The sequence below is a fragment of the Doryrhamphus excisus genome, chromosome 7 (assembly GCF_030265055.1).
Source record: "Doryrhamphus excisus isolate RoL2022-K1 chromosome 7, RoL_Dexc_1.0, whole genome shotgun sequence".
Taxonomy (NCBI): domain Eukaryota; kingdom Metazoa; phylum Chordata; class Actinopteri; order Syngnathiformes; family Syngnathidae; genus Doryrhamphus; species Doryrhamphus excisus.
In genome coordinates, this window is record NC_080472.1 from 2,537,780 (window position 1) to 2,550,893 (window position 13,114).

Below are 13,114 nucleotides of genomic sequence, written 5' to 3' on the forward strand. Positions count from 1 at the left end.
TGACTTACCTGTTCTTCGTTGAAATCAGGCAGGACAAATCCTCCCCCCGCCTGCAGTTGAGACTCCGTGTAGGCTTTGTTGTAAGGACCCGTCTGCACATATTCTATGGGGGGGGGGGGGGGGCACACGTATTAATAATAATAATAATAATAATGGAGGCAAGTCAGAAAGCCTTTATCTCACCTTCCTCTTCCTCCTCGTCGTCGTCACTCGTGAGCTTATTGGTGAGCCGGTCGCTCTCGGACGAGGCGGTCAGCATGAAGGCGAAGCCCATGAAGAGGGACGTGTTGTGGGGCGTGGGGCCGTGACTCTCTGTGAGGTCCCGCGGCTGAGCGGGGAGATCCGTGCCGCTGCCGCTGGTGTTGCAGACGCCCGCCCTCTGACCTGGGGACAGCACACGTGTGTTAGCGTTGGATATCATCCGCATCTAAAACACCAAGGGGGGGGGGGGGGGACTATTATTATAACATAACTTCCACCTGTGGACCACCACCATGAACGCACCACCAGTGGTACTTTGTTCATTACCAAAATGGGTCTCTGACGCAGCTTGGAAACATCACGGGAGGACGGACTTGCGTTGTCTCGGAAGTGACGACGCTCAGCACAAAAAAACACACAGCACCAATTCCAACACATCTCATGAGGGGTGTAGCGGTACGCCGCCGTCAAAAATATACCATATACGGTACTATATCACGCCATAACCAATTTCAAGCATCATAAAATGACTTCATAACTAAAATACTAATATAAGGCATTCATAAGATGCACTCAAAGTGAGATACACAAGCACCAGACACCATTGCTACAGGCACAATAACCCCAAAAAACAAAACAAAACATGGGCTACTGTCCCGACCGTAAACCATCCCAAGCTAAAACTCAACTCCGCACCTATGACATCATTTCCTGTCCGCCCCCTACTCGGCTCTCCTTGCACCACAACTTCTTCACTCTTATTGGGTTTACTATATTAGCTAATAGGCGTGTAAAGTTGACTATAGGGGTGTTATTTTATTGCTAGAGGACTCTTAATTATGTTAAAATCTGTATTTAGAAGGTTGGAAAGGGGCGGGGTCGGGAACCAATTAGCCGCCATAAAGGAGGGATTATTATATAAAGCATTCAGAAGACGCATTCATATGTAATATTCTACACTAGTCAGTAGGTGTCAGTAATGAGACAATAGCCGCCGCAGGAAGTACTGTACAGGACAGGAAGTACAAAACAGGAAGTACAAAAACAATGCTAACGTTTCAATCTATATGTCTTATATACGTGTTATGTCTCTTAACAGTCTTAACTGTCCTCTGATGTCTACAATATTGGGTAATACAAGTGTAAAGGAGACTATAGGGGTGTTATTTCATTGCTAGAGGACTCTAATTAAGGAACCAATTAGCCACCATAAAGGAGGGGTTATTATATAAAGCATTCAGAAGACGCATTCATATGTAATATTCTACACTAGTCAGTAACTTGAGACAATAGCCACCGCAGGAAGTACTGTACAGAACAGGAAGTACAAAAAACAATGCTAACGTGTGAATCTATATTATGTCATATTTTTTTCGTATGTCTACAATATTGGGTAATACAAGTGTAAAGGTGACTATAGGGGTGTTGTTTCATTGCAAGAGGACTCTAATTAAGACGGTTGGAAATGGAAATGAACAGGAAGTACAACAACAATCTATATCTATATTGAATCTATATTACTTATATACGTGTTATTTTCGCTTATGTCTACAATATTGGGTAATACAAGTGTAAAGGTGACTATAGGGGTGTTATTTCATTGCAAGAGGACTCTAATTAAGACGGTTGGAAATGGAAATGAACAGGAAGTACAACAATCTATATCTATATTGAATCTATACATCTTATATACGTGTTATTTTCGCTTATGTCTACAATATTGGTTAATACAAGTGTAAAGGTGACTATAGGGGTGTTATTTTATGTTTAGAGGGCTCTAATAATGTTAAAGAAATGTATTTAAAAAGGTCGCCGACATGTTTTCTATGATCTCACTGCAAAAATATTTTAGTGGAAATTGACATTAACTTTTCGGGTGTGAAGTTTGGCTTTGGGATTGTATATTCAATAATAATAATATTATATTATTAATAATAATATTCAATATATATATTTATATTAGGGATTATAAATACACGTACCGTTACACCCCTGCTTACAAGCACATCATTAAAGCAGCATCGTCAAACAGTAATCAGCCATTTTTATTTTAAAAAATTTAACTATTGTTCCATTTTATGCGTTCTAATAAAACCTTCAATATTTCCATCAATTATGTTAAAACTTCTTAAAAACTTACGTAAAAACCCACAAGGGTTATTATTAAAAATAGTGGAAAGGAGGTTAAAAAGTAAAAAGAGACAACAGTTAACCCGTCATGGGGTCCTCTGTACCGGGTCTGCCTGCGGGACCCTTGCGACCCCGTTTGGCTGGCGGGCTCTCGTGATCCAGGATCTTGAGTCTTCTTTTACTGGAGGGTCCGGGGGTACGGGGGCTGCTGGAGGAAGTGTGGGTCGGCGTGTCTGGACCAGGAGTTCCCCGACGGCGCCTTTTTCCCTCCACCAAATTATCTAAAACAAAAAATGACACTGCTGTTATTGCAAAGTGAACCATCATGCCATATACAGGATCTTTGATGTGACTGAAATAATATCATTAGAAATTGTTATTAAAAACGTAATTTTCAAATGTTTCTTCGCTGGTGTGACTTACCCAAGCTGATGTCGGAGGCTTTGGCCAGGGGGGTGGAGGGCTCGTAGGGGCCGAGGCTGTGCTGCTCCCGCAGTTTGTTTCCCTGCTCCAGGGAGAGGATGACGGACGTCCTGTTGTACCACAGCTTGTGGCCCTCCTTCTCCACACTGTAGAAGAGATCCTGGCCTTCTGTTTTATAACCCTTTACCACACCTACAAACATAACAACACACGTAGAAACAGAGAAGATAGCTATGAACATCATCAGCGTGAGCTAACACCACTTTTCCACCGCTCGGTTTTTGGTTCGGCTTAGCTGCGATCGCCTGGGTTTCCACGACAGAATAGTTTCCAGTTTTTTAATAGCGTCCCAAGAGGGACAGTCCATGTCTCAACAGCCAAGCGGGGCTCATGCAAGTCAGAGGTGATTACGGACATGGTGCCTGTCTCCTGCCCCCCCCCCCCACACACAATTTGAACTCGGGAAATACGTAAAGGGCTGTCAAATGGGAAAGCATCAATAGCGAGCAGAGCCGAGAAGGTACCGCGCAGTGGAAAAGGGGAATCATACCGTCAAAATGGACACTGCGACGTGTTGACATAAATAATAAATAATAAATACCAAGATTATTTATATATTTGTAATTATTTTATTTTAGTATTTATTTAATTTATTATTATTTATATATTTTTAATTGTTTTATTTGTAATTATTTTATTTTAGTATTTATTAAATAGATTACAAAGAGAAAATGTACCAAGATTATTTATGTATTTTGTATTATTTTATTTTATTCATTCATTCATTCATTTTCTGCCGCTTATCCTCACAAGGATTACGATTGTAATTTTTGGAAAATTAAGTTGGAGGAAAAAAACAAATCACAATATTAAATAGATCACTATTTTTTTTAATTACTATTATTATTTATTATATTATTTTATTATTATTATTATTATTTTTTTTATTATTTATTCATTCATTTATTTTCTGCCGCTTATCCTCACGAGGGTCGGGGGGTGCTGGAGCCTATCCCAGCTGTCTTCGGGCGAGAGGCGGGGTACATCATGTTAAAGAAAAAAGTTGTAATATGACAAAATGTTGCAATTTTGGAAAATTAGGTTGGAGAAAAAAAAATACAATATTAAATATAAATATCAAAAATAAAATGTACCAAGATTATTTAGTTATTTTATTATTATTTATTATATTATTTTATTATGATTATTTTTTATTTATTCATTCATTTATTTTCTGCCGCTTATCCTCACAAGGGTCGCAGGGGTGCTGGAGCCTATCCCAGCTGTCTTTAGGCGAGAGGCGGGGTACATCATGTTAAAGAAAAAAGCTGTAATATGACAAACAAAATGTTGGAATTTTGGAAAATTAGGTTGGAGGAAAAAAATCACAATATTAAATAAATCACAAAAAAATGTACCAAGATTATTTATTTATTTATTATTATTTATTAGTATTATTATTTATTATATTTTATTATTATATTATTATTATTATTTATTCATTCATTTATTTTCTGCCGCTTATCCTCACAAGGGTCGCGGGGGGTGCTGGAGCCTATCCCAGCTGTCTTTAGGCGAGAGGCGGGGTACATCATGTTAAAGAAAAAAGTTGTAATATGACAAACAAAATGTTGGAATTTTGGAAAATTAGGTTGGAGAAAGAAAAATTACAATATTAAATATAAATATCAAAAATAAAATGTACCAAGATTATTTATATATTTTATTATTATTTATTATATTATTTTATTATGATTATTTTTTATTTATTCATTCATTTATTTTCTGCCGCTTATCCTCACAAGGGTCGCAGGGGTGCTGGAGCCTATCCCAGCTGTCTTTAGGCTAGAGGCGGGGTACATCATGTTAAAGAAAAAAGTTGTAATATGACAAACAAAATGTTGGAATTTTGGAAAATTAGGTTGGAGAAAAAAAAATTACAATATTAAATATAAATATCAAAAATAAAATTTACCAAGATTTATATATTTAAGTATTTTATATTTAAATATATTATTATATTATTATTATATTATGTATTTAATATTTAATTATTTTTTTTATTTTATGAAATATTTATTTATTTTTATTTTATGAATTATTTATTCAAATAGAAAGTTGAATGATTAAAACTGGGTTTGGTGCATCGCCACCAATGATGCTATTGCTATTTGTGTTCCAGTGTCCCATTACGTAAGACTACGACCCCGCCCCGCCCCGCCCCCGGGTATTCTCACCAACACTGAAGAACTGGTCTTCCAGCAAAGCGGTGACCTCGGTCTCCAGGGGAATGGGGTCACACAGGAGGATGTCCTTCCCCGCCACCTCGCACTCATACCCGTCGTCAAAGCGGAGGCGGAATCTGCCCCCCCCGGGATCTTTCATAATGCGTCCCGAGTAGAAGTACCCATTGGAGGACCACTTGGCTACCACTCGCAGTCCCACAAAGCTACTTCCAGCCAAGTTGGCCTCCCCTGGCGACGAGCGGAGGGAGTGGGCGTGGCAGGGGACGTCGGCGGGGAGGCGCGGTGGGGGGTGCACGCGGGAGTAAGGCTCGTCATCCGAGGAGGACAGGTGAGCGCCGAGCCGTGGCAGGGAGCTAGCGTCTCCGCCCCTGGAAGAGCAAGAAGGTTTGAACAAAACGGATGACGGGAACACGCGGCGACCGCGGAGATGGCGAGAAGAAGAAGAGCGTTAAGATGACAGCAGCCATGCTGGTTCCCTCACGTGGCGAGCCTCGGGGAGGACTCACCTGGACCGGGGTCGGCCACGTCTAGCCCGTCCTCTGGGGGTGAGCGAAGCTACAGCCCCGGACGCAAGGGTGGCATGACCTCTGTCCTTTGTGACCGGCGACCCTGCCCCTTGACCCCTATGACCCCTCTGTTTCTGCCCACCTCCCCTTCTGGGACTGCGGACACACAGAGGGGACGAATAGAGCCGATTCAAGTTGCGTCAGGTGTCGATCCGAGGCCACCCCGTCGTGAAAAGGGGGGGACGAACGGCCCCCGGATTGACGCCTGACGCAACCTGCACCCATGATCAGTGAACCATGAAAGATTTGGGTTAGTCAAAGAAAAAGTGACAGAGGAAAAGGCAAAGAACGGCAAGAGAAAATAAAGTAGAACCCGTCTAAGTCGACGTCCTTTGGATTGAGTCCGACAATGAGTGCTCCTCCTCTTTTTTTTTTTTTGGAATGCGGGGAATCAAACCCGGGTCTCTAGCTGTGTGGCCTGCACGCTAACCATGTTTCTAACCATGCGATTTAGTATGATTCCTTATTTATGAATAGAATATTTTCATATTCTTAAACCTAAACATTATTAGAGACCTGTGGGCATGAAATAACACCCCTATAGTCACATTGACACTACAAATTATCCAAAAAAGTGGACATAATAGGAGTCGCCAATTAACCTAGCGTGTTTTTGGAATGCTGGGAATCAAACCCGGGTCTCCCAGCTGGGTGTGGCCTGCACGCTAACCATGTTTCTAACCATGTTTCTAACCATGCGATTTAGTATAATTCCTTATTTATAAATAGAATATTTTCATATTCTTAAACCTAAACATTATATTAGAGACCTGTGGGCATGAAATAACACCCCTATAGTCACATTGACACTACAAATTATCCAAAAAAAGTGGACATAATAGGAGTCGCTAATTAACCTAGCATGTTTTTGGAATGCGGGAGGAAACCGGAGTACCCGGAAAAAAACCCACGCATGCACGGGGAGAACATGCAAACGCCACACAGAAATAGCCGAGGGTGGAATTGAACCCTGGTCTCCTAGCTGTGTGGCCTGCATGCTAACCATGTTCTACCATGCGATTTAGTATGATTCCTTATTTATAAATACAATATTTTCATAGTTAAACCTAAACATTATTAGAGACCCGTGGGCATGAAATAACACCCCTATAGTCACATTGACACTACAAATTATCCAAAAAAGTGGACATAATAGGAGTCACCAATTAACCTAGCATGTTTTTGGAATGCTGGGAATCAAACCCGGGTCTCCTAGCTGTGTGTGGCCTGCACGCTAACCATGTTTCTACCATGCGATTTAGTATGATTCCTTATTTATAAATAGAATATTTTCATATTCTTAAACCTAAACATTATTAGAGACCCGTGGGCATGAAATAACACCCCTATAGTCACACTGACACTACAAATTATCCAAAAAAGTGGACATAATAGGAGTTGCTAATTAACCTAGCATGTTTTTGGAATGCTGGGAATCAAACCCGGGTCTCTAGCTGTGTGGCCTGCATGCTAACCATGTTTCTACCATGCGATTTAGTATAATTCCTTATTTATAAATAGAATATTTTCATAGTTAAACCTAAACATTATTAGAGACCTGTGGGCATGAAATAACACCCCTATAGTCACATTGACACTACAAATTATCCAAAAAAAGTGGACATAATAGGAGTCGCTAATTAACCTAGCATGTTTTTGGAATGCTGGGAATCAAACCCGGGTCTCCCAGCTGTGTGTGGCCTGCACGCTAACCACGTTCCACCATGCGATTTAATATGATTCCTTATTTACAAATAGTATATTTTCATAGTTAAACCTAAACATTATTAGAGACCTGTGGGCATGAAATAACACCCCTATAGTCACATTGACACTACAAATTATCCAAAAAAGTGGACATAATAGGAGTCACCAATTAACCTAGCATGTTTTTGGAATGTGGGAGGAAACCGGAGTACCCGGAAAAAAACCCACGCATGCATGGGGAGAACATGCAAACTCCACACAGAGATAGCCGAGGGTGGAATTGAACCCTGGTCTCCTAGCTGTGTGGCCTGCACGCTAACCATGTTCTACCATGCAATTTAGTATGATTCCTTATTTATAAATAGAATATTTTCATAGTTAAACCTAAACATTATTAGAGACCTGTGGGCATGAAATAACACCCCTATAGTCACATTGACACTACAAATTATCCAAAAAAGTGGACATAATAGGAGTCGCCAATTAACCTAGCGTGTTTTTGGAATGCTGGGAATCAAACCCGGGTCTCCTAGCTGTGTGGCCTGCATGCTAACCACGTTACACCATGCGATTTAGTATGATTCCTTATTTATAAATATAATATTTTCATAGTGAAACCTAAACATTATTAGAGACCTGTGGGCATGAAATAACACCCCTATAGTCACATTGACACTACAAAAATTATCCAAAAAAGTGGACATAATAGGAGTCGCTAATTAACCTAGCATGTTTTTGGAATGCGGGAGGAAACCGGAGTACCCGGAAAAAAACCCACGCATGCACGGGGAGAACATGCAAACTCCACACAGAGATGCCTGAGGGGGGAATTGAACTTGAGGTCTCCTAGCTGTGTGGCGTGCACGCTAACCATGCGATTTAGTATGATTCCTTATTTATAAATAGAATATTTTCATATTCTTAAACCTAAACATTATATTAGAGAACTGTAGGCATGAAATAACACCCCTATAGTCACATTGACACTACAAATTAGCCAAAAAAAATGCTAACATTTTGAAGGTAATTGGAATACCCACGGACACTAAACACACCAAGGTTTGGTCGACTTAGACGGGGTATCGACAAGAAGAAGTTTTCGTGTACAAGAAGATAAAAGATGGCTGCAAAGGGGGTACCTGATAGATTTGGCACCGCGGCTAAGGGGCATGATGAACTCTGGCCGAGAGAGGCCCGTGGTGCTGCCGCCCCCCCCGGAACTGTGCCCGCGGCTGGAGGCCTTGGATGACAGGGAGCTGACGTCGCCGAGGTCTCCCGAGGCCAGGGAGCTGCTGCCGGTGTGGCATTGGGAAACGTCGCTGTCCATCACCTGACAGTCCACCACCGGGTCCTCGCTCTCCTGAGGAAAGAGTCGGACTAAACCACTGAGACACTGGACCAGTGTTCCCCGTGCAGAATGACACCCACCACCCAATAAGACAACTTTTCTCCATGATTGATTACCTCAGTGACTTTGCGGTCCACCTCTTTGCCGTCCTCATAGTAGACATCCGTAACGATCCGCGTGATGGTGGTTCGTACTTCCTGGATGGTGCGTACGTGCCTACGATGGGAGGGGCCAGCACTCCTTTTCAAGGGGGGGTTCTGGTGGAAGTGGAAAGCACATTATATTATACACATTATATTATACACATTATATTATACACATTATATTATACACATTATATTATACACATTATATTATACACATTATATTATACACATTATATTATACACATTATATTATACACATTATATTATACACATTATATTATACACATTATATTATACACATTATATTATACACATTATATTATACACATTATATTATACACATTATATTATACACATTATATTATACACATTATATTATACACATTATATTATACACATTATATTATACACATTATATTATACACATTATATTATACACATTATATTATACACATTATATTATACACATTATATTATACACATTATATTATACACATTATATTATACACATTATATTATACACATTATATTATACACATTATATTATACACATTATATTATACACATTATATTATACACATTATATTATACACATTATATTATACACATTATATTATACACATTATTAGCCAGAAGAAACCTTAGGAAACAGTCAGCTGGTAGACAGATAGAGATAGGGAGCGAGCGAGATAGATAGAGACCGAGAGAGAGCGAGAGAGATAGACAGAAAGCGAGAGAGAGCGATAAAGATAGAGAGCAGAGATAGAGAGCGAGAGAGAGCGAGAGAGATAGACAGAAAGCGAGAGAGAGCGATAAAGATAGAGAGCAGAGATAGAGAGCGAGAGAGAAAGAGAGAGCAAGATAGAGATAGAGATAGAGATAGAGCGAAAGAGATATATAGAGATAGAGAGCGAGCGAGATAGATAGAGAGCGAGATAGATAGATAGATAGAGAGCGAGCGAGCTAGATAGAGAGCGAGAGCGAGCGAGAGAGATAGAGAGCGAGAGAGAAATAGAGAGCAAGATAGAGATAGATAGAGAGAGAGAGCGAGATAGATAGAGATAGAGAGAGAGATAGAGAGAGCGAAAGAGATAGAGATAGAGAGCGAGCGAGATAGAGAGCGCAAGATAGAGATAGATAGAGAGAGAGAGAGAGCGAGATAGATAGAGATAGAGAGAGCAAGAGATAGATAGAGAGAGCGAGAGAGATAGATAGAGAGAGCAATATAGATAGAGATAGAGAGAGCGAGAGAGATAGAGATAGATATAGAGATAGATATGGAGATAGATAGATAGATAGAGATAGCTAGAGAGCGAGAGAGATAGAGAGAGCAAGATAGAGATAGATGGAGAGAGAGAGCGAGATAGAGAGATAGAGAGAGCAAGAGATAGATAGAGAGAGCGAGATAGATAGATAGATAGAGAGAGCAATATAGATAGATAGAGATAGAGAGAGCGAGAGAGATAGAGATAGCTAGAGAGCGAGAGATAGAGAGCGAGCGATAGATAGAGAGCAAGAGAGATAGAGAGCAAGATAGAGATAGATAGAGAGAGAGAGCGAGATAGATAGAGAGAGCGACAGAGATAGAGAGAGCAATATAGATGATAGAGATAGAGAGAGCGAGAGAGATAGAGATAGATATGGAGATAGAGAGATAGAGAGCGACGGAGATAGATAAGAAAAATCACGCTAAAATGATCACACAGCAACTTAACACTCAAAAGGCAGCTAAGAAATATTCAATGCTAGTACCAATAAGAGTTTGCAAGAAATGGCAAGAATAAAGCCAAAATAATATGGCAACCATGTTAATGTTATGATAAAAAAATTGTAAATTAGTAACAGTAATAAAATATATGAAATATATGAAATATCAAAGTAAATAAATTTAGTAAATAAACGTGTGTACAAAGACTCAGGAACCTTGCTGGCAGGGGTGGTGGTGTTGTCCAAGGACTGTTTCGAGGCGCCCCTCTGGTTCGGGTCGGACAGCTCCTGGTCTTGCGCTTCCGGTGCGACGTCCAGTGGCTCTGCCAGCACTTCCTGTTGTGAAGCGTCTGACTGGCTGTCGGGGAGGCTGTTACGTCCTCGTAACGGCGTCTCGGAGGTTCTCCGTGGCGAGGCAAACGCTCCCCCCCTGGAGAAATGGGGGGGGTAAAAAAAATACTACATGACCTCAAAAAGTACATATTAAGCGGACGTGAAATTTAAAATAGCACATTTTCTTTTGGGGTCAGGGGTCATGTCCCACATCACAGGTGTGAGTTTGTTTATAAATCTGTTAACCAACATCAATACACAGAAGCGAAAGGATACTACTATAAAAAAAAGTAGTTCCAAGTACATATGCGGTCCCTAAAATAACCATCCACCGCACGGTCGGACACCAAAAGTAGGTCTCTCGTTCTTCATCACATACACATTTCATACACACACACACATGACCCAATTGCGTCTACTAAAATACATTACATAAGGGAATGCAAACATCGGCGAGGCAAACGAACATCCAACGTGTACTACTATATCTCAGAGACACAGGAAGTAAGTCATGCAGTAATGGCCAAAGCCATAGAAAACCTGTTTGCAACCTTCTAAATATGCTTTTTTAACATTATTAGAGCTCTCTAAACATGAACTAGCACCCCTATAGTCACATTTATTCCGAGAAAGAGAGAAAATACATGAATAAATGTGACTTGGGGGAGAGAGGGGTGGGGTGTTGGGAGTTGAGCTTTAATGTGCCTGCCGTGAGAGCATTCAAACCTGCAATAAAAGCCTGTTGTTTCAGCGTTTCAGTCCGATGCTTGTAGCCATTTTTATGCTTTCTTTAGGCCAGAAATATGTAATTTTTTTTACTAAAAACATAACAAGAAGGCAGCAAGAACGTACAATGTAGCGAGATTTATTATTTTATATATTACAGGAAGGCTACACGGTGGATGAGTGGTTAGCACACGGTGTGCTGCTGAGGTACATATATACATCATAGGGGACCCATTACGCTCATTTTTCGACCCTTTGTATCGAGTTGTAGACTCCTATAGAGCAGCTACACACAATAACCTGCACAGATCTTCCAGAATCTGCACCTATTCCAGCTGGTCAGGCCTCACAGATAGGAGACCCGAGTTCAATTCCACTCTCAGTGTGGAGTTTGTGTGTTTTCCCTGTGCACGCGTGGGTTTTTTTTTCCCCGGGTACTCCGGTTTCCTCCCACATTGCAAAAACATGCTAGGTTAATTAATTAGCGACTCCAAATTGTCCATAGGTATGAATGTGAGTGTGAATGGTTGTTTGTCTATATGTGCCCTGTGATTGGCTGGCCACCAGTCCAGGGTGTACCCCCCCCCACAGTCGTCCCTCTACATTAGCTGTGACAAACATTGCATGACATGAGGTTGAGTGCAAAAGGTTGTCCTCTCATTTAGTGTGGAAGTGGTATTTTTTTTGCTTCTTTGTCCCTCGACCTCACTTCATTTGAAATACTTTTTTGATCTTAGAATAAGTTATTTTTGAGGCTAACTGGTTAGCTCAGTAGGTGGCTATGCTAGCAGTGTTGATCCTGTTGCCTGCGCAATGTGATGTAAACATTTTTCTTTTAATATTCATTTTTAATATTTCACAATATTACACGAGGGCTGCACGGCGGTCATGTGGTTAGCACACAGACCTCACAGCTAGGAGACCAGGGTTCAATTCCACCCTCGGCCATCTCTGTGTGGAGTTTGCATGTTCTCCCCGTGCATTCCAAAAACATGCTAGGCTAATTAGCGACTCCAAATTGTCCATAGGTATGAATGTGAGCGTGAATGGTTGTTTCAGTAAGAAAATGAACAGACGCTTACCTCACAGGTGTGATGTTGCCTTCAGGCAGGTGTCCGTCATCCTCGGCTTCCTGCTGCCGGTGCACCTGCCTGACACGACTGAACACGGAGGGACTGTCGGGACAAAACACACACACAGACACAGATTCATTTTTTCAACTTAACATACCCGGGATCATCACAGGCGTGCTTCGGAATGGGGAAAAATAGAGCAGTAACAACATTAGGTACACGGAATCCATATGCCCCCACTAGCATTCAGTGATCTTACACATTATCTTACTCTACCAATAAAACAACAGACTGAAGAAATAAATATCCAAATTTGACACGTGCATTATACACAAAAATTAAAACTTGCTGATATAGGTAATCTTCAAATAGCTAAAAGGAGAAATATGATCTCAGGGAAGAACTAAATCTGAAACACTTCTATGCTAGGACTATGTTAAAAAGCCATAGCATTTCAGGAAGTGGAATCAAATAAAAATAAAAATAAAAATAAAAATAAAAATAAAAA

At 40.6% G+C, this 13,114-nt stretch overlaps 1 protein-coding gene across 6 annotated transcripts in view; it reads right to left on the reverse strand.

Moving 5' to 3' along the window:
- The window catches only part of tp53bp1 (tumor protein p53 binding protein, 1), a 66,200-nt gene that overhangs the window by 3,507 nt on the left and 49,579 nt on the right, over positions 1 to 13,114 (reverse strand). For 4 of the 6 annotated variants that reach the window (XM_058078778.1, XM_058078776.1, XM_058078775.1 and 1 more), the window contains 10 exons: positions 12,616 to 12,708; positions 10,691 to 10,904; positions 8,738 to 8,878; positions 8,413 to 8,633; positions 5,507 to 5,662; positions 4,992 to 5,368; positions 2,755 to 2,946; positions 2,436 to 2,612; positions 184 to 384; positions 9 to 103 (listed from right to left, as the gene is read on the reverse strand). In XM_058078778.1, coding sequence (XP_057934761.1) covers positions 9 to 103; positions 184 to 384; positions 2,436 to 2,612; positions 2,755 to 2,946; positions 4,992 to 5,368; positions 5,507 to 5,662; positions 8,413 to 8,633; positions 8,738 to 8,878; positions 10,691 to 10,904; positions 12,616 to 12,708 — 1,867 coding nt within the window. The remainder of the gene's footprint in view (positions 1 to 8; positions 104 to 183; positions 385 to 2,435; positions 2,613 to 2,754; positions 2,947 to 4,991; positions 5,369 to 5,506; positions 5,663 to 8,412; positions 8,634 to 8,737; positions 8,879 to 10,690; positions 10,905 to 12,615; positions 12,709 to 13,114) is intronic. The other 2 variants (XM_058078774.1, XM_058078777.1) reach the window with 2 other exon arrangements.